Raw genomic sequence first — 20,390 nt, forward strand, 5'->3', positions numbered from 1 at the left:
TTCCTTATTTGTGTTGAAGAATTAGAATTGAGCAAACCAGTTGATATATCATCTCTCTCTGAACATCATGTGACCACTGTTACAGGATTCAAGTTAACTCCTTACTTCTGTAGAGGAAATATGGAGAAAGGAGGAGTTGCCACATTTGTCAGAAATTGTTTTGATTTCAAGAATATTGATATGAATACATTTTGCTCAGAGCAGCACCTAGAAGCTTGTGCAACAGAAGTAGTATTTCATAATAAGTCCTTTATAATAATAAGAATATACAGATCACCTCCCAGAAATTTTAACCTCTTCATAAAAAAATTTGGAGTCTCTGTTGTCCCATCCCACAGTAAAAAACAAGGAAATAGAGGTTGCAGGTGATTTTAATGTGGATTCATTGAAAAGCTCGGTCAGTGAACAATTATTGCAATTAGTAACACTATCATTCAATTCATTTCCTACTGTGAACTTTGCAGCTAGAGTATATAAAGGCTCTGAGACTGCTATTGATAATACATTCGCAAACAAATCTAGGTAAAAAAGTCATATCACAAAACCAATAGTGAATTGGCTATCTGATAATGACATGCAGCATTTTGTGTTAAATGTTGAAACTTGTCAAGATAAAAAAATGGAAGAAGCATAGGAGCAAATCTTTGAACTAGAGAAATAAGCAGCTAAAATAGGTCTTCACATCTCCTTTGAAAAAACTAAGATATTGACAAACATCAAGCACTCATGTAAATATCTCAAAGTTCAAGAACAGAAGATTGAAATAGTAAAAGAATTCAAATATCTCGGAGATTGGATTAGTTGGAATGCTGGGGAAAGCAAAGCAATGGAATCCAGGAAAAATAAACTTGAATTGACCTTCCAACTAACAAAAAAATACATACAACAAAAAATTCCTTTCATGGGGGTCCAAAATTACACATTACAAGACAGTGATTAAGCCAGAAGCACTGTATGCAGCAGAAACACTAAACATGAATTTCAAAGGCTAAATGGAGAAACTTGAGCTAAAGGAAAGAAAAATTTTAAGAATAATCATAGGGCCAAAATTTCAAGACAATAAGAAGATTATACACATCAAAAATGAAATTCTCTACAAGAAAATCGAAAAACTTTCAGATACTATGCGAAAAAGGAGAATAAATTTTTATGGTCATCTTCTCAGAATGAATTTCAACGGATTAACTAAACAAATCTTTGACTTTTTCCATAACTGTAAAATGAAACCCAACTGGTTTAAAGAAACTGAGAAAGACCTAGTAGAATTAAAGATTTCAGAAAATTCACTTATTGATCGAACAGCTAAATTAATTACTAAAGATGAAAACATAAGGTTCCAAGACAAATCTACACAAAAGTCCAAACCCTTCATCTCGGAAGAAGAGAGGAAAAGAAGATAAGAAAGAATGAAGAAATACTGAGCTCTAAGAAAAGAACAACACACAAAGAAATGATTGATCCACTGTACCCCATAGAGCGCGAAACGAAAGAAGAAGGGAAAAATCTACTAAATCTGAGTACAGGAGGGTAATAAATCAGTCAAAAATTGAGAAATTCAGGAAATTCCTCAACGACATGAACTGAATAGATGTTTACAATATTTCTGACTCAAATGGAAAATACAAAGCATTCATTAATAAAGTTACTGCTGCTTTTGAAAACTGTTCTCCCATAAAGGAAACTCAGATCACACAGAAGTCAAAAAATAAACCATGGATTACACAAGGAATAAAGATAACACGTAAGACAAAAGGAACACTTTATCTACTATCTAGGAACAGCTCTGATGTTAGCACTGTAATGCATTACAAAGAATAGTGCAAAATATTGAAGCAAGTAATCCAGAAGTCGAAGCAGCTTTATTATGAGAAAAAGATAATTACATCAGACAACAAAATAAAAACTGTATGGGATATAGTGAAGAGAGAGGCAGTTGGGGCCAAAAAGGAAGAGCAACAGACAGCTCTAGAAATAAATGAGACTTTGGTAACAAATGCACGTAGTGTTGCAAACCTCTTTAAACAAGTACCTCATTTTTGTTACTGACAGCTTGGGGTTATCAGGTTTGGTAAACAGTGCAGTGGAGTATCTGAGACCAGTCTTTAAAAATAATTTCAGTAAAATGGAAGTGACACTCATGTAGCCCAAAGAAGTAGCATCCATCATGTTGTTGTTTTCTTCAGTCCTGAGACTGGCTTGATGCAGCTCTCCATGCTACTCTATCCTGTGCAAGCTTCTTCATCTCCCAGTACTTATTGCAACCTACATCCTTCTGAATCTGCTTAGTGTATTCATCTCTTGCTCTCCCTCTACGATTTTTACCCACCACGCTGCCCTACAATGCTAAATTTGTGATCCCTTGATGCCTCAGAACATGTCCTACCAACCGGTCCCTTCTTCTTGTCAAGTTGTGACACAAACTCCTCTTCTCCCCAGTTCTATTCAATACCCCCTCATTAGTTATGTGATCTACCCATCTAATCTTCAGCATTCTTCTGTAGCACCACATTTTGAAAGCTTCTATTCTCTTCTTGTCCAAACTATTTATCGTCCATCTTTCACTTCCATACATGGCTACACTCCATACAAATACTTTCAGAAACGACTTCCTGACACTTAAATGTATACTCGATGTTAACAAATTTCTCTTCTTCAGAAATGCTTTCCTTGCCATTGCCAGTCTACATTTTATATCCTCTCTACTTCGACCATCATCAGTTATTTTGCTCCCCAAATAGCAAAACTCCTTTACTACTTTAAGTGTCTCATTTCCTAATCTAATTCCCTCAGCATCACCTGACTTAATTCGACTACATTCCATTATCCTCGTTTTGCTTTTGTTAACGTTCATCTTATATCCTCCTTTCAAGACACTGTCCATTCCGTTCAACTGCTCTTCCAAGTCCTTTGCTGTCTCTGACAGAATTACAATGTCATTGGCGAACCTCAACATTTTTATTTCTTCTCCATAGATTTTAATACCTACTCCGAATTTTTCTTTTGTTTCCTTTACCGCTTGCTCAATGTACCAATTGAATAACATCGGGGACAGGCTACAACCCTGTCTCACTCCCTTCCCAACTGCTGCTTCCCTTTGATGCCCCTCGACTCTTATAACTGCCATCTGGTTTCTGTACAAATTGTAAATAGCCTTTCGCTCCCTGTATTTTATCCCTGCCATCTTTAGAATTTGAAAGAGAGTATTCCAGTCAACATTGTCGAAAGCTTTCTCTAAGTCTACAAATGCTAGAAACGTAGGTTTGCCTTTCCTTAATCTATTTTATAAGATAAGTCGTAGGGTCAGTATTGCTTCACGTGTTCCAATATTTCTACAGAATCTAAATTGATCTTCCCCGATGTTGGCTTCTACCAGTTTTTCCATTAGTCTGTAAGGAACTCTGCGGAATCCAAACTGATCTTCCCCGAGGTCGGCTTCTACCAGTTTTGCATTCGTCTGTAAAGTATTCGCGTTACTATTTTGCAGCAGTGACTTATTAAACTGATAGTTCGATAATTTTCACATCTTTGGGATTGGAATTATGATATTCTTCTTGAAGTCTGAGGGTATTTCACCTGTCTCATACATCTTGCTCATCAGATGGTACAGTCTCGTCAGGACTGGCTCTCCTAAGGCCGTCAGTAGTTCTAATGGAATGTTGTCTACTCCTGGGGTCTTGTTTCGACTCAGATTTTTCAGTGCTCTGTCAAACTCTTCACGCAGTATCATATCTCCCATTTCATCTTCATCTACATCCTCTTCCATTTCCATAATATTGTCCTCAAGTACATCGCCCCTGTATAGACCCTCTATATACTCCTTCCACCTTTCTGCTTTCCCTTGTTTGCTTAGAACTGGGTTTCCATCTGAGCTCTTGATATTCATACAAGTGGCTCTCTTTTCTCCAAAGGTCTCTTTAATTTTCCTGTAGGCAGTATCTATCTTACCCCTAGTGAGATAAGCCTCTACATCCTTACATTTATCCTCTAGCCATCCCTGCTTAGCCATTTTGCACTTCCTGTCAATCTCATTTTTGAGACGTTTGTATTCCTTTTTGCCTGGTTCATTTACTGCAGTTTTATATTTTCTCCTTTCATCAATTAAATTTAATATTTCTTCTGTTACCCAAGGATTTCTACTAGCCCTTGTCTTTTTACCTACTTGATCCTCTGCCACCTTCACTACTTCATCCCCCAGAGCTACCCATTCTTCTTCTACTGTATTTCTTTCCCCCATTCATGTCAATTGTTCCCTTATGCTCTCCCTGAAACTCTGTACAACCTCTGGTTTAATCAGTTTATCCAGGTCCCATCTCCTTAATTTCCCATCCATCATAAAATCCTTAAAATCTAAGTATTCTAGTGGGTATGATAACATATCAATGACGTTAATCAAAGAGTGTTCATGTGAGTTGAGTTCTATCTTAAGCTATTTGTGCAATCAATCTCTTATCAGTGAAACATTTACAGACTGGCTAAAATATGCCAAAGTTAAGCCACTTTACAAGATGGGGAATAAAGAGATACCATCAAACTACCGAACAATTTCACTTTTGCCGGCTTTCTCAAAAATATTTGAAAAGGTTGTGTTGAAGTGCCCCTTAAGCATCTGACTGCAAATAATATACTGTCCAAGTAACAGTTTGGATTTATTAAGGGTCCTGATATAGAAAAAGATATTTACACTTACAGTGGGAATGTACTTAATTCATTTAGATAATAAATTAGAGGCTACTGGTGTTTTCTGTGACCTGTCAAAAGCCTTTGAATGTGTGAATCATAGCATTCTCTTACGCAAATTAGAATATTGTGGTGTCACTGGCAGTGCTGCGAAATGGTTTGAGTCTTATTTAACTAACAGGAAACAAAGGGTGTTGTTGTGAAATACCTGTGCAGTAAGCAGTTAGTCTTCATCTTACTGGGGATTAATTACATATGGTGTTCCTCTAGGTTCCAACTTGGGTTTGTTGCTTCTCCTTGTGTACATTAATGACATATCATCTGTTACATTGCCAGATGCAAGTTTGTTTTGTTTGCAGATGATACAAACATTGCAATAAGTAGCAAGTCAAGTACAGACTTAGAAATAGCTGCTAATCAAATTGTCACTGACATTAATAAATGATTTATAGCTAATTCATTGTCATTAAACTTTGAAAAGATCCATTATATACAGCTCTGAACCTGTCAGAGATTTGCTTCCAGCATGTTTATAACGTATGAAGTCCTGCAGATCGAAGAGGATGACAGTGTTAAATTTCTGGGAAGGACATACCACAGAATTGCTTAAGTGCCTAAACAAGTCTATATTTGCAGTGAGAATGGTGTCAGAAGCAGGTGATATAAATATTAAAAAAAGAAGTGTGCTTTCATCTATTATGTCATAGGGGATAATATTCTGGGGTAACTCATCAAACCAATAAAAAGTTTTTAGCATACAAAAGCATATTATAAGACTCATTTGTGGTGTAAATTCAAAACATCATGCAGAAACCTGTTCAAGGAACTTTCTATTCTAACCTCTGCTTCTCAGTATATTTTTCCCTTAATGAAATTTCTTGCAAGTAATATATCTCTATTTCCAACCAATAGCTCAACACATACTATCAATACTTGGAATACGAACAATCTACATAAAGACCTAAAATGACTTACATTGGTCCAAAAAGGGGTCCAATATTCAGGAACGCACATTTTCAGTAAATTGCCAGCAACCATTAAAAACTTGGTTTCAGATAAAGCACAGTTTAAACAGAGTGTGAAAGACTTTTTGATAGGCAGCTCCATCTACTCTATAGATGAATATCTTAACAAGGACTGTTAGACCAGCTTAAGTAAAAATGTCTGTTAGATTTCAGTTTTTACAGCACTTGGTCACAACAGTCAAGATTAGGTATTTTGTGTATGATAAATATATTAAAAGTGCATAACAATGTTTCATTCTGATAGCACATTAATTCTGTAAATATTAGCAGTTCCAGTTTACTGAAATGTAGTCACCTATTTTGACAATCTCCTGACAAATAACCAGGGTAGTAAGTATTATATTCAAATTTTTATGTTTTTTATGTTATACTTTTCGATATGTTCCACATCCATGAGAATCATCTCAATTTTTGGTCTATGGAACTAAAACTGAAACTAATCTAATCTAATCTAGGAAGTGTGCTTGCTTGTATGAATGTGTATGTGTTTTCTTTCTGAAAAAGGTTTTGGCTGAAAGTGGTAATGAGAAACAGTCTTTTCATTGTGCCTGTCTGCAACACAACAGGTTCTTTACAGTGAGTAGTAATCTATCCTTTTCCTTACATCTGATGAGTTACTGGACAAGTTCAGGGAGGCCTTTCAAAGAAGCCAATCACAGTCGTTTTGTTATGCACTAGGAGGGTTAAATATCCCTTACTCAACAATCCACAAGGTGCTGCATAAATGGCTTTGCTTGCATTCTTACAAAGTTTAAATTGTGCAATCACTGAAACAAAAGGACTTTCAGCTTTGTCACAAATTTGCTATTGAGATATCTGACAGGACCTATCAAGGAAATATTGTTTTCTTTGATGAAGGAACCTTCCCCACATGTGAGAAGATTAATCTCTGCAGAAAAAACTGTGGATGCAATAGCCTACTTCATCCTTGACAAACTTGTGCATGCTTGGTTTCAGATACAGTATCATCTAGACATTTTAAGGGTTACAAAAGGAGCTCATGTAGATGTGTATTAATTTTTTGTACAATACTATTCGAGTTAATTTATGTGATGCAACAAATTGCAAATATCTATGTCTCACTGCATTTTAAAATTAAGGAGGTTTCATATGAACACACTGTATTAGCCTAGTCAAGGCATGTAAGTTATGAATGGCCATGGAGTGTAACTGAAGTACAGAACACAAACTGCTGCACTGAATTCAACAGAGCAGTTTCCAACTCAAGCTCCAGCAGCTGCTGGCTATGCCAATTGTTGGCTCCTTACTGTGTTACAGCATCATAACTCTCCACTACTCTCCAGCTGCAAAGAATAAACAAGGAGAATTTAGTTCACAACATTTCCTAAAAGCCCTCAACGAGTTTGGCATCCATCCCTAGTGCTGACCACTTCATCAAAAACTTGCATCCTGCCCACACAACGATAACATTTATAGCTGTGCAAATAGAAGTTTGGAATGTAAAATTGCCACAGAATCATAAAGTTCATAGCATGTATCCTTGTGCAGCTAGAAAGAGTTGCATGGCTCAAGTGTACTACAATGAAACTGCTTGGAAGTTTGCATCTAGATCTTTGCAGATGCTCTTCAAAAATATAACACATTTGTCAACAAATATGTTCATATTAATTCAAACAATAGAAAATCCAGGATGGATTGTAACAATATTAGAGAAGGAAAGTTACCACTCACCATATAGTGCTGAGTCTCGATAGGCACAACAAAAAGATTCACACAATTATAGTTTTAGGCCATTAAGGCCTTTGTCAGCAATAGACACACACACATACACTCATGCAAACGCAACTTGCATACACGTCTGCAGTCTCAGATAACTGAAATCACACTGCGAGCAGCAGCACCAGTGCATGATGGGAATGGCAACTTGTGGACAGTGAAGTGCTGCAGTTTATATGAAGGGCAGGCGAGAAGGAGAGGAGCGGGGGGCGGGGGGCGAGCGGTAAGTAGTGGAAAGCAGAGAAATAAAAAGAAATTAAAAGACTGGATGTAGTGGTGAAATGACGGCTGTGTAGGGCTGGAATGGGAACAGAGAGGGGGCTGGATGGATGAGAACAGCGACTAACGAAGGTTGAGGCCAGGAAGGTTACAGGAACATAGGATGTATTGCAGGGAAGGTTCCCACCTGTGCAATTCAGAAAAGCTGGTGCTGGTGGGAAGGACCCATATGGCACAGGCTGTGAAGCAGCCATTGAGATGACCTATATTATGTTTGGCAGCTTGTTCAGCAACAGGGTGGTCCACTTGTTTTTTGGCCACAGTTTGTCGGTGGCTATTCATGTGGACAGACAGCTTGCTGGTTGTCATGCCTACATAGAATGCAGCACAGTGGTTGCAGCTTAGCTTGTAAATCACATGACTGGATTCACAGGTAGCCCTGCTTTTGATGGGATAGGTGACGTTAGTGACCGGAATGGAGTAGGTGGTGGTAGGAGGATGTATGGGACATGTCTTGCATCTAGTTCTATTACAGGGGTATGAGCCATGAGGTAAGGGATTGAGAGCAAGGGTTGTGTAAGTATGGACGAGTATATTGTGTAGGTTTGGTGGACGACCACTGTAGGAAGGGTTTGAAGGATAGTGGGCAGGACACTTCCCATTTCAGGGTTGACAAGAGGTAATCGAAACCCTGGCGGAGAATGTAATTCAGTTGTTCCATTCCCCGATGGTACTGAGTTATAAGCGGAATGCTCCTTTGTGGCTGGACTGTGGGACTTTGGGAGGTGTTGGGAGACTTACTACTTAACATGGAATTAATGATGGAAAGTTATGTACACACCCATAGCTGCCTGAAGTAAAGTACCTGTATCATTTATAACCACTGTTTTCTGGGGATAAAGATCATTTCAATGTCAATAATAATATTACAAAGCTATTAAAGCAACTGTTGATATCACTCTAATAACACTTCAAAGGAAATAACTACATGTAAGTATTCAGGAATGTATTAAACTTTGCCTGCTGAACGTTGTATCTCGGTAAAACACTTTTGTGTCTCTGAAAGATTCCATCTACAAAGGCATGCCACCTGTAGAAAACAGGATCCCTCATATTCGTTGCTGGATCAGCAACAACACCAAATGATTCCTGTAAGAAAAATGAAATTATTTGCATACATATTCAATTAAATTCTCAGTTTAACATAGTACAATTTAAATTATGAGTCCTGAAGTGAGAAGTGCAAAAGCATGAAACAAGCCTATCTTTGAGCCAAATTACTGTGCTGAGTAACAGTTCATAAACATACCAATGAAAATGCAGATCCTAGTAATAACAGTTTCATACAGAATAATATGATGCCTTGACTAAAAGTAACACACTTTGTTCACAGATTGTTTAACAACTTTTGCTAAATATCTGTAGACATAACAATTATTCATTGACAATCATAAACAAAATATTAGAAATTTGTCTATAATTGTAAGTTCTCATGTATGGTAATGATCTACGTTTCTGCATACGATTACACAATACTACACAGCAAATACTCTGTATTGTATTGTAGTCTTTTGACCCTCTTAATTATGTGGCATACAACAAGTAAAATTTATTATTATTATTTACTGGCCTTATGAGCCATTTTTGTATAAGAACTGCACATTATACTGCTGTACAAAGACAATACAGATTAGGGTTTGATAAATGTAATATTATGATGTGATGGCAAATAACATGACATGATTATGATATGAGATATGTTCTGATAGACAAAATGACGTGATGAAAACATGCACATACATTACACAAATAAGGTATGACATAAGTATATAATTAATGTATGTCAATACACTGTTATTCAGTTTCATCTTCCCATATCTTGAATAAGCAAATACAACATGCTCACATGCACCACATGTGTGTGTGTGTGTGTGCATGGTCCCCCCCCCCTTCCCACACACACACACACACACACACACACACACACACACACACAAAATCTGCAATGTTTCTGATATTTAGCAATGGCTGAATTATAGAGGATGGGATGCTCTCTGAGTGGGCTGCAAGGAAAGGAAGTGTACAGGCATGTAGAATGTAGATTTTTATGTAAAAAAACTCAATGTAATTCAGTGATTTGTGTGACAACACTGTCTTCAACAGATTATGGCAGCCCCAATATCAGAAGAGGGGCACACTCTTCCTTATAATAACAACCATGTTCAGTTGCAAACATGGGGAGGTCAGTTCTGATAAATATTACATACTACAAGTGTCAAACACTATGAACAACAATGGCTGGACTAAATGTGCTATTAGTGATACACTTACCACAATGAATAATGTGGATGCTACTTCGGCAGTGGGAACTGTGCTGCCGTCAGTATGTGGGCAAATGGAAATTTGAACAGATAAATAAGCATCACAAATACAGAAGTATCACAGCTTCAAAGCAGATGGGAAAACACCAAGATATCATATCCAAATTCCAAGGAAGGGTCTAAGAAGGACTATACATTTCCTGGCATCATTTCCTGTGTTTCTATACATGATGTTGTGGTACGGCGATGCTCAGTGCAATAGGAGGGCTGCTTGTCAATTGTGTGCAGAGCATTTTCCACACTGCCAGACACCTCCACATTCCTTCATTGCTACACTGAAGTGCCTCTAAAGAAGCTGTACTTCATGCAGTGTAAGTGGATGTGATGATGAGTACCAGAAACATATCAGGTAGATTGCAAGTGGATTAGCAAACTGTCAGGTGTCTTCTGCATGAGCAGCAGCTACACCTGTACCACCCACAGAAGGTACAGGCAATGAAGCCACAGGACTTTATGTCACAAACCCACTTCTGCAGGGGTTCTTGCACCATTGTATGGATGAGCCTGGGTTCCCATGGTGGATCCTTTTCATGGGTGAAGCCAAGTTTGCATTGAAGCTGTTCTCAATTCCCTCAACAGTCATGTGTGGGCTGATGAAAACCTGCATGCTGCATACCCCCATGGATTCCAGGAATGATACAATCTGAAGATTTGGGTAGGTTTCCTTGATGGACATGTGACTATGCCATATCTTCTTCCACCACATCTCACTGATGTCACATACTTGCAATTAATTGATGACATACTGCATGGGCCCTTGGAAGATGTGCCACTGCATGTGTGTCAAAATGTGGCTCCAGTACAATGGCACACCATCTCATTTTTCATGTGCCATGCAAGGTCATCTGGACCAACAATCTGGCAATGGTGGACAGGTTGTGATGGCCCGATTGTATGGCTTGCACATTCTCCTGACTTGAACCTGCTATACTACTACCTGTGGGATCACATAGAATCCTTGATTTATGAGATTTCTGTGGCTTCTGAGGAAGATCTACAAGTGCAAGTTATGGCTGTGGAAAATACTGGAGGACCATGAATTGGTGATCATATGTAGCAAAACATGGTACTGAGATACCATACATGTGTTAATATCAGAGGTTGTCACAGTGAGCCCTACTTGTAAGTGTATCCAGATAACAAGCACCAGCAGTCAAGGAGGAATGTGTGTTGTGGTATTTTGCATGTAGTGTGAAAACAGTACGTTTCAGGACATGAGTTTCCATGCTCTAATTAAATACCATGGTCCCCACTACAAATCCTCAAAGGCAGTAAAGAGAATATAACAGTTATGATATTCAAGGCAGATACAGATACATTTGTCTGTACAAAAGTTGTGTGCATGTTTGTTTGTTTGTTTGTTTGTGTATGTGTGTGTGTGTGTGTGTTGTGTGTGTGTGTGTGTGTGTGTGTGTGTGTGTTAATACAGGTGAAAGAGACAAAGTCATTACTATTAGACTGTTGGCCTTCAAAGCTACTGTATGGGGAGTTATAAAGTCTTAATTGTCACCTTGAAAGAATAAAGTTGCACAATTAATTTCTTGTTTGTTTGGCAAATGGATATCTGCGGTGCTGGCACACATTGAAAACCCTATACTGCACTACCACAGCACACCATTAAAGCAGACATTAAAAAATGACTCAAGTCGTTGATAAAGCGGAGGTGGGGTGCACCATTTTGCTTTGTCTCCTATAGCAGTGCACTTTGATAATGCAGAGCAGGGAATTCAATGCATGTCAAAACTGGAGAGTTGTATTTGCAACAAACAACAAATTAATTTTGCAACTTTGTACTTTTGAGGTGATAATTAAAACTTTATAACTACCTCTCATGTTACTCGGCAGATGATGTTTTTCTCTGTTTAATATAGACTGTCATTAGAGTCTGAATAGTAGCATGGTGGAACCACACCACTTCCTATAATATCACTCCTGACAGAAATAAATTTTTTTCAGATATCTAATAATGCAGGTAGGGTACCATGAATACTTGAAATTCCTAAATTTTTGTATCTGCTGTAATTCGTTAAGCTTTATTACTCAATGCATTTCTTTCAGACCACTGATGATAACAGTATAATTGGTTTTTGAGAAAACATTTTATATAACGAAATATGCACAATTTAAGTCATATAAACCATCATCACTTCAAGATTTGACCCCCACTAGGAATTATTTGTTGTAGGGTTGGCACACACAAATGTTATACTTTTCTGAAAAATTTAATGTTTTGAAACTTATTCCCGCTCAAAACCATTTTATCCTATAATATTCAAATCTTCAAATTCCACAGAAGATCATGAACTACAAGCCGAATGAGGAAAGAGATACTGGAAGGCCTCAGAAAAGATGGGAATGATTTTGTTTGTGAGTTCAGAAAAGGCAGTAACCTAATACTGAAGGGAAACGGATGATGGTGGTGGTGGTGGCAGTCTTCAAATCTTAAAATGTAATCCTTTCAAAATTTCATTGGATTGCCAATTTGGAACTCCATTTTTTTTCTGATTCTAAAAATTTATCAGTTTCCTAAAAGTAGTTCATAAAATTTTTAAATTATAGATTTTTAACTTTACAAAAATTTCTTGGTGGGCTTTAGTAGATCCAGATGCATGTGAGAGCTTCTGCCCCATAAAACAGGACCATTATCTATATCAATTGAAGAGGATACAACTTATGATTAAAGAATTTTACTTCACTGCTTAACATGTTTATGTTTTTTTTTTTTTTAGTTTTTATGTTAATATCTATAGTGTAGTAGCTAGGATTTTATCATTTTGTAATTTATGTCCTATCCACATCTTTAAGTAATGTATCCTGTAACAAAGCTAATAATAATCAATTTATGATAGAAGCAAGCCATGTGAAATGCTTGGGCCTAAACCTCGACAATAGTTTACAGTAGAACACCAACAGACTACTTGTCATAAATCACATACCCTAACTTTTGCAATGTTATTGCATCTGGTGCCACTCACATGGACACAAGAAAGATGGTCTATCATAGTTTTTTGAATTGGTTATGCATTAGGGGATAATTTTCTTGGGAAATTCTGCAAATACGCCAAGGCTATTAATTCCTCCAAAGATAATCATTAGAAGTCTGTGCTGCCATAAAAATGAGTAATACATATTATTTAAGAAATTAAAAATACTAACTATTCCTTTATCAAACATTTTATAAATTTTGATTTTTGTACACAGCCAATATAAACTTTAAAAATCTGCTTAAAGTACAGTTATAGTACACTACAAGGAGAACTTCAAACTTTCATCACATCACTTAAAGCTTTATGCTCAGACACCACTGTAAATGGGGCTAAAAATTCATAATACACTAAAAGGTAGGATCATATTAAACATGTAATTTGGATTTCTGCAAAGATTATTCCAAAACATTTTAGGAGAATAATTTTGCTATCCCATTCTATTTTTGAAAGCAGAAATCATAATCCACTACTGGCTTGCTGGACCTATCACAGAGATGGAAAGAAACACCCTGGTGGAATGATAAAACAAAGGATATAGTACAGAAGAAGAACAGGGCCTTTATGGTATGGTTCCAGAAGAGAAGGGACTAGAGAAGAGTATCAAGCAAGAAAGAAAAAAGCGAAAAGAGTGCTGGTGGAGGAAAGAAGAAAGTGGATGGAATAGTGGACCAGAATGATGGAGGAGGATAATGAAGGGTCAGAAAAGGTGTTATATGGAATGATCAAAAGTAAGAGGAAGAACGATACCACAGATTAAGCCCGAATGGAGACCTGGATGAGGAGGAACAAGCTGAGGAGAAAGAATAGCGAGTGCAGCAGGTACATGGAGAGAAATGGAAGAGGCATTGGGAAACATGAAGGGAAAGAAGTCATCAGGTCTGGATGAGCTAAGTGTAGAGATGGTGAGAGCAGCAGGAGAGGTGGGGATACAACGGCAATATCAAGTAATGAAAATTGTGTGGAGACAAATGATGATCCCAGATTACTGGAAGAAGGGAATAATTGTCCCGATCTTTAAGAAGCGAAATAGAAAAGAGTGCAAGAACTATGGGGAGATAACATTGATGAGTCATTGTGCAAAGACTTTTGAAAAAATTTTGGATGCACAAATTCAGGTAAAATTAGAAAGAAGGATGAGAGAAGAGTAACATGGCTTAAGAATAGGAAGGTCCATGGTGGATCTAATTTTTGCTGTAAGACAATTACAGGAACAGCATTATGAATATGGAATAGATCTACTAATGATCTTCTTGGACATTGAAAAAGTATATGATAGTGCATGTAGAAGCAAAGTGTGGAAAGCCCTGGAGAATAGAGGAGTAGCAAAACAGATTATTTGGAGGATAAGGGAAATGAACCATGAGCTGTGTGAAAGTGTGAGGAGAGAGACCAGCTTGGATTGAACAGAAGAATGGCTTGAGACAGGGAAGTGCACTTTCACTATTACTCTTCATTGCAATTACTGATGATATAGCGAGTGCAGTAGCACAAGTAATTGGTGAAGGAAAGATGAAATCTATGGTGCTTACAGATGATCTGATGATTTGGGAGAATAAGGAGGAGGAAGTACAAGAGCAGTTGGATGTATGGGAATGAACAGTACAAGAATATGAGATGAAATTCAGTATAAGTAAGAGTGAGATGATTATCACAACAGGAACGGAGGAGAGAGGAACAACTGGATTAACAATTGGTAGGGAACGACTGAGTAGAGTGGAGAGTTTCAGGTATCTAGGAATCCTGATACAGGAATATGGAAAAAACGACAGAGAAATAAACGAGTGGGGGAGAAAAGCAGAAGCATTTTGCAAGTGTGTCAGAAGCCTGATACTGGAGCAAGGATGGCCTTTATTTCTTGTTTCATATGTATGAATGTCTTCATTTCTTTCTAGTACTGCATTTCCTTTTATTAACAATATTATTGTTTTGTGAATGTATAGAGATGGAAATGTCACTATTTTTAGACTATGGAAAGTAGTTCTACACGAGTCTCTTTGTTTCTTGTTCAAGATGGTCCTAACAGCATTTTTCTTCTTTTTTTTTGCAATGTAAATATTCTTTTTGTATTTTTGCTGTATTGTATGTATCAGAATTTTTGATGCACGTTCACAAAAAACTATTAATCTATAATGGATAACTTTCTTAAAATAGTGTAAAAATATCTTCTGTTAATCATTTAAAAAATTCCTGGTGTTGCTTCTGTACACTGATGTAATGATCTGTACATTGCATGCAATTAGACTAATAAATCACATTTCACATTAAAAAGCCAGCATGGACAAAGCCACAGTCAGCTGGAGGAGAGTATTCAACCAGTGAAAATACTGTCAATTTATTCAGTTTGTGTCCAGTAGTCACTATGTTGTAATTCCTTTCCATTACTCAATAATATCAATTCAATGAGTCAACAATATTGAATTTAATTGTTTTATTTTACACAGTTAGGTAAACTTGACAAAAACTGGAGTAAACAAGGACTGTCAAACATAAAAAGAAAGGCTAGACATAACAGTGGTCAGATGTGTCTGCAATCCGAAGAACAAATAAAATACACTTTGCACCTTAACCCAAAGTTGATGCTTCCCACACACACAGAGACAGTGTTGGGTATGTCTTCTACCACTACTGGCATCTGATTGCAAGCCTTCTTACAATCAGCCATGCTGAAGAGCTTAGCTGTGGCTAGCGCAATAGTGAAATCCATTATATTAGGGACTGGATAGTGGCTCGGGATGGTATGTGTGTTTAATACATGATAATCTCCCCAGGACATCCAGATACTACCTTTATTTTTTACCAGATGCAATGGTGGTGCCCATGGGCTGCCTGAACCAGTTTGTAGTATCTCTGCAACTGATTTGGCTACAGCAAAATGGTCAAGTGCTAATCTTTTCGGCTGTTGAGAGATTGGCTGGCAAGGTGTTGTTTTGATATGATACACCATGGTATGCTGAACTTTACTTTTCTGGCTGTCAACTTCTTCTCCAGCCTCCCGTACAACCATGCTATGTGGCAAGGAAACAGTATTTGTAGCACCTTTGGCAATAGTACCTGTAATGAGTTTACCATTCACAGTTACCTGTGACATACTTAGATTAATCTCCATGCTTCACTGACTAATAAAGTCTGCTCCTAATATCAGTTCTACCACATTTGCGATCATGAACTTCCACTTGAACTTCCTGTTAAAACCTGGATTCACTTCCACCTCAAAAATACTGTACATTATTACAGGTGAATTGATGGCTGCTCTAAAACAGATTGGCACAGATACCAACGCATTTTCATCCTGGCTGACTGGTAGTGTGATTACATCAGAACCCAAGTTGATCAGGTAGGATTGGCTTGTTTTTTGTCCCTTACATGTAACCGGCACAATAATTTGAGCAAGCAGATCAGTTCTTTGCATGCATGATTGAGTTGTCATTAATTACTTGACCAATAATGAACACTGTGGCTTTTCTTGTAATTTGGAGCTCTTGCAGTATTTCATAGCCTGCCACACCTATCACAGGCTGCTGAAGCTGTTTGAGTATGCACACTGGGACACATGGCCCAATCACCAACACACCAATAATACCAACACACTGGGTTGTGCTGCTTCCCTCGTACCACCTTGTCCATCGGCTTCTTTGGAAATGATGGACACCAATTCTCTTCATCTTGTCTGGTGCAGGTTCACTTACCAACTGTCAGCGCCAACAACTGCTTCTGCAGTTCACCTATTTGGCATTTTAAACTTCTAAGCCATTTAATTATTTGCCACTCCTTCTGAATAGCAGCTACCTCTTCCGATTTGTCATCATTGGATACCTGCATCACTACTGAAGTGATGCTTGATCTATTATCACATCCACCTTGTCCACTACTCCACTACTGCAAGTATAAGTTGAGTCGACATCATCTCTCTTACACAGCAGAACAGCTGGTTTTTTTTCCCCCCCACCTGGTAGCTGCCTAAACCATACATGACATTGCATGCATCATGTTAGATATTGGCTTTTCTCCAATGATTCTCTTTAGGGGATACTGAAACTCCAACAGTGTTCTATCATCAATACCCTCACTCTGTAATATCTGTTGCATGTGTTGATCTAACAATTTGCACATTCAGCTGACTAGCATTTCCCTCAAATGAAGATATTATTGCTGTGAAGATGGCTTTACTACAATATCCAATATAACTGCTACCATCCAAGCATCTAAACTGTTGACTACCACATCACATCAAACTGCCTCTGGTCACTGATGATGATGTTTTGCAGAATCGTGAACCACAACTCTGGTTTTCTCAGCACAGGCTGAGGAATATGCACTTTCATTCGTGTGTGAGAAACTGCATTAGATTCATTGATTAAACTGTTTGTTGTGCTTTTAGCCCATCTCACCATTTTTGGGTATAACTCTATATATTTTGTGTTCTGGTTTGAGCCTGAAGATCATTTATTTGGCTTTGTTGATATTTTTGCAGCTGTAACAGCTGTGTCAATGTATAACTCTTTTTGGCATTTTAATGTGATGTCACTGCTTTGCTTTGCAGCTTTTCTGGGCTCTCTGTACTCTTCAGTACTCGACAGATCATCAATTTCTAGTCAGGTTCCATTATTCAATAATCCTAACTTAATGAGTCAGCAATATTCGCTTTAACTGTTTTATTTTAGACAGTAGGTAAATGGGACTTTACAAGAACTCCAGTAAACAAGGAACTGTCAAACAGAAAAACAAACAGTAAACATAACAGTATTAAGATGTTTCTGCAATCCAAAGAACAAATATAGCACACATTGCATCTTAATACAAAGTTGATGTCTCCCACACTCCATGTCAGAATATTCATACAGTCAGTTTGCCACTGTATTTAATTATGATAATTATTACAGTGAAAAATATGTTATTCAAACACTTGTTTAGCTGCGGATGGCCACTTGTTAATTTGTGCTAGGTCACTTAGAACCTGTGTGAGCTGCTGACTTGTAAGGTAATATCTAAGTCAATAACTGAAATATAATCTTGACAGTGATGTGTTGAATCACTATTTACTGTTCAAAGTAGCTAACAATCATTGAGAAGATATCAGTAGTAGAAGATGGAAGAGATTTATGAGGCATCAAGAACAAGCCAGAAAGCTTACATTTTTTTTTTTTTTGCTGTGGTTCTGATAAGACAGGCCTCTTTTTTAAATCTGAGAGATCAGCCATAATGAAGTTTTAACATCACAGTGTATCTCCCATCCAATTACTATTACTGTTAGAGATAAATTGATGTCTATAACATTCTTCTTTGACAAGGTGGCGCCGAGTATAGATACGTTTTATGTTAGCTCTATAAATAAATATCAAAACACAGTAGGAAAGTGCTTAATGTGCAACAAATACAATGTTTATTGTCACAATGCATGTGTTCCGTGTTACATTACTACAAAAGTTGGTGAAAAACGTAATGGGACACCAAAGAAACATCAAAGTGAGATAGTGTGTACACCATCAACATCGTACTATGAAGAACCAAGCAGTGAGTCGACTACTGATCACTGCTACTGCGAAAAGTGTGCAGGAAAAGGTATGATTTGCATAAAATGTGAAAATGTGTATCATTTTAATTGTGCGAAAGTGAATCCAAAGCAAAAAATTTGGTTATGCTCACGTTGTGATAAAGACAGTCTCAGTAAAAAACTTACCAACAAGGACTTCACAGGTGAAATTATTAAATTTCTAATTGAAGAAATATGTGATTTAAATCACAAATGGGTCAAGTGCAAACTAAAAATGAACAGGAAATAGGCACAAAAGTGGCAATAAATATGACTTCTCATAATCCTTGCAGAAAGTGTAAGAAAACGATAAGAAGTGGTATTCTGTGCATTGAGTGTGATGACTTATTTCACTTTCGATGTGGTAAGGTGGATCCCTCATTAATAGAGGACAGGAAATGCACTAAAGAAAAAACAGTAATAAACAACAGTGACAATGCAATGTGTGAACTAACAAAACCTAATAACAGTGATACAGAAACATCTCACGTAAACAATACCAAGCAGATTACCGTTTCAGATACAAATAAACAAGTCGATTCAGATGGCTCTGAGCACTATGCGACTTAACTTCTGAGGTCATCAGTTGCCTAGAACTTAGAACTAATTAAACCTAACTAACCTAAGGACATCACACACATCCATGCCCGAGGCAGGATGCGAACCTGCGACCGTAGCGGTCGCTCGGCTCCAGACTGCAGCGCCTAGAACCGCACGGCCACTCCAGCCGGCAGACGATTCAGATTGGAGAACTTTTTTCGAAGGTGGTAGTGGAAAAGCTGTGGCCCAGAAAAACAAAATGGAAACTTTGTCAATAAACAATTCTTTTGAACCATTGTCAGATTTACAAGAAGCAGAAGAATCTGACATGGTGTGCTCATTGTTTAACAACCAACCTAGGCCTGATCCGTGCAATAACAAGAAGGTCCGTATATGTATATATGCAGACAGCCATGGAAGAAATATTGCTCGAGTGATGAGAGAAAAGTATCTACAAGACATCACTAGTACAATTAAGCCAAATGCTTGTTTCCAGGATGAGGCAGCAAGAAACGCTGAAATGGATGATCTGGATTCTGAATGTGTTGCAGTGTTCCTGGCTGGCACAAACGATGTGGGTAGGAATGAAACAAGAAGACTTCAGCTTTCCCTTAACGAAACATTACATCGTTTAAGAAACACTAATGACCTAGTTTTCTCAGTGCCTCACAGCCATGATCTACCCATGTGGTCCTGCGTCAATTTAGAAGTAAGAAAAGCAAATGAAATTATGTTTAATATTTGTAAGAAAAATACAAATGTATTATTTGTGGACGTTAGTAGATTAGGAAGTAGATTTCATACATTACATGGACTTCACCTGAACAGTCTTGGTAAAAAATATGTAAATGAAAGAATTCTCGAATTTTCCAAAAAAGTAGTATTAGACTTTGGCACTAAATTAAGTGAGAGTAGTTCTACATCAATCCAATATAGTAAAATGAAAGCAGATTTAAAGAACCAGGGAAATGTGAGTCACTGACCAAGCCTAGTCCAGACCAGGCTTGGTCACTTCCTGTTGACCAGGGCCTAACCCATACTAAAAAACAAGAAATAAATAGTTCAGCTGGCAGTATCTCCAAATCTAATAACATTATACCTAAATATACTGCTAAGATTATGTTTCTTAACATACAGGGCTTATTACATAAAACAGATGCATTGCATGTTCTGTTCGAGGAAAAGCAAATAGAAGTCCTTGGTTTAGCTGAACATTGGATGAACCCTGATGGCATCTTGACAGGCATTCCAGATTTTAAAGTAACCTCTTACTTTTACCATAAAGATAAGAAAT

At 37.5% G+C, this 20,390-nt stretch overlaps 1 protein-coding gene across 1 annotated transcript in view; it reads right to left on the reverse strand.

Annotated features, from left to right (window-relative positions):
- Window positions 1-20,390, reverse strand: part of LOC126101182 (phenoloxidase 2-like) — a 213,004-nt gene that overhangs the window by 100,797 nt on the left and 91,817 nt on the right. Inside the window, exon 9 of the mRNA XM_049911879.1 lies at window positions 8,679-8,807. Within this exon, the coding sequence (XP_049767836.1) occupies window positions 8,679-8,807 (129 nt within the window). The remainder of the gene's footprint in view (window positions 1-8,678; window positions 8,808-20,390) is intronic.

This window comes from Schistocerca cancellata, chromosome 9 (assembly GCF_023864275.1).
Source record: "Schistocerca cancellata isolate TAMUIC-IGC-003103 chromosome 9, iqSchCanc2.1, whole genome shotgun sequence".
NCBI classification, from domain to species: Eukaryota; Metazoa; Arthropoda; class Insecta; order Orthoptera; family Acrididae; genus Schistocerca; species Schistocerca cancellata.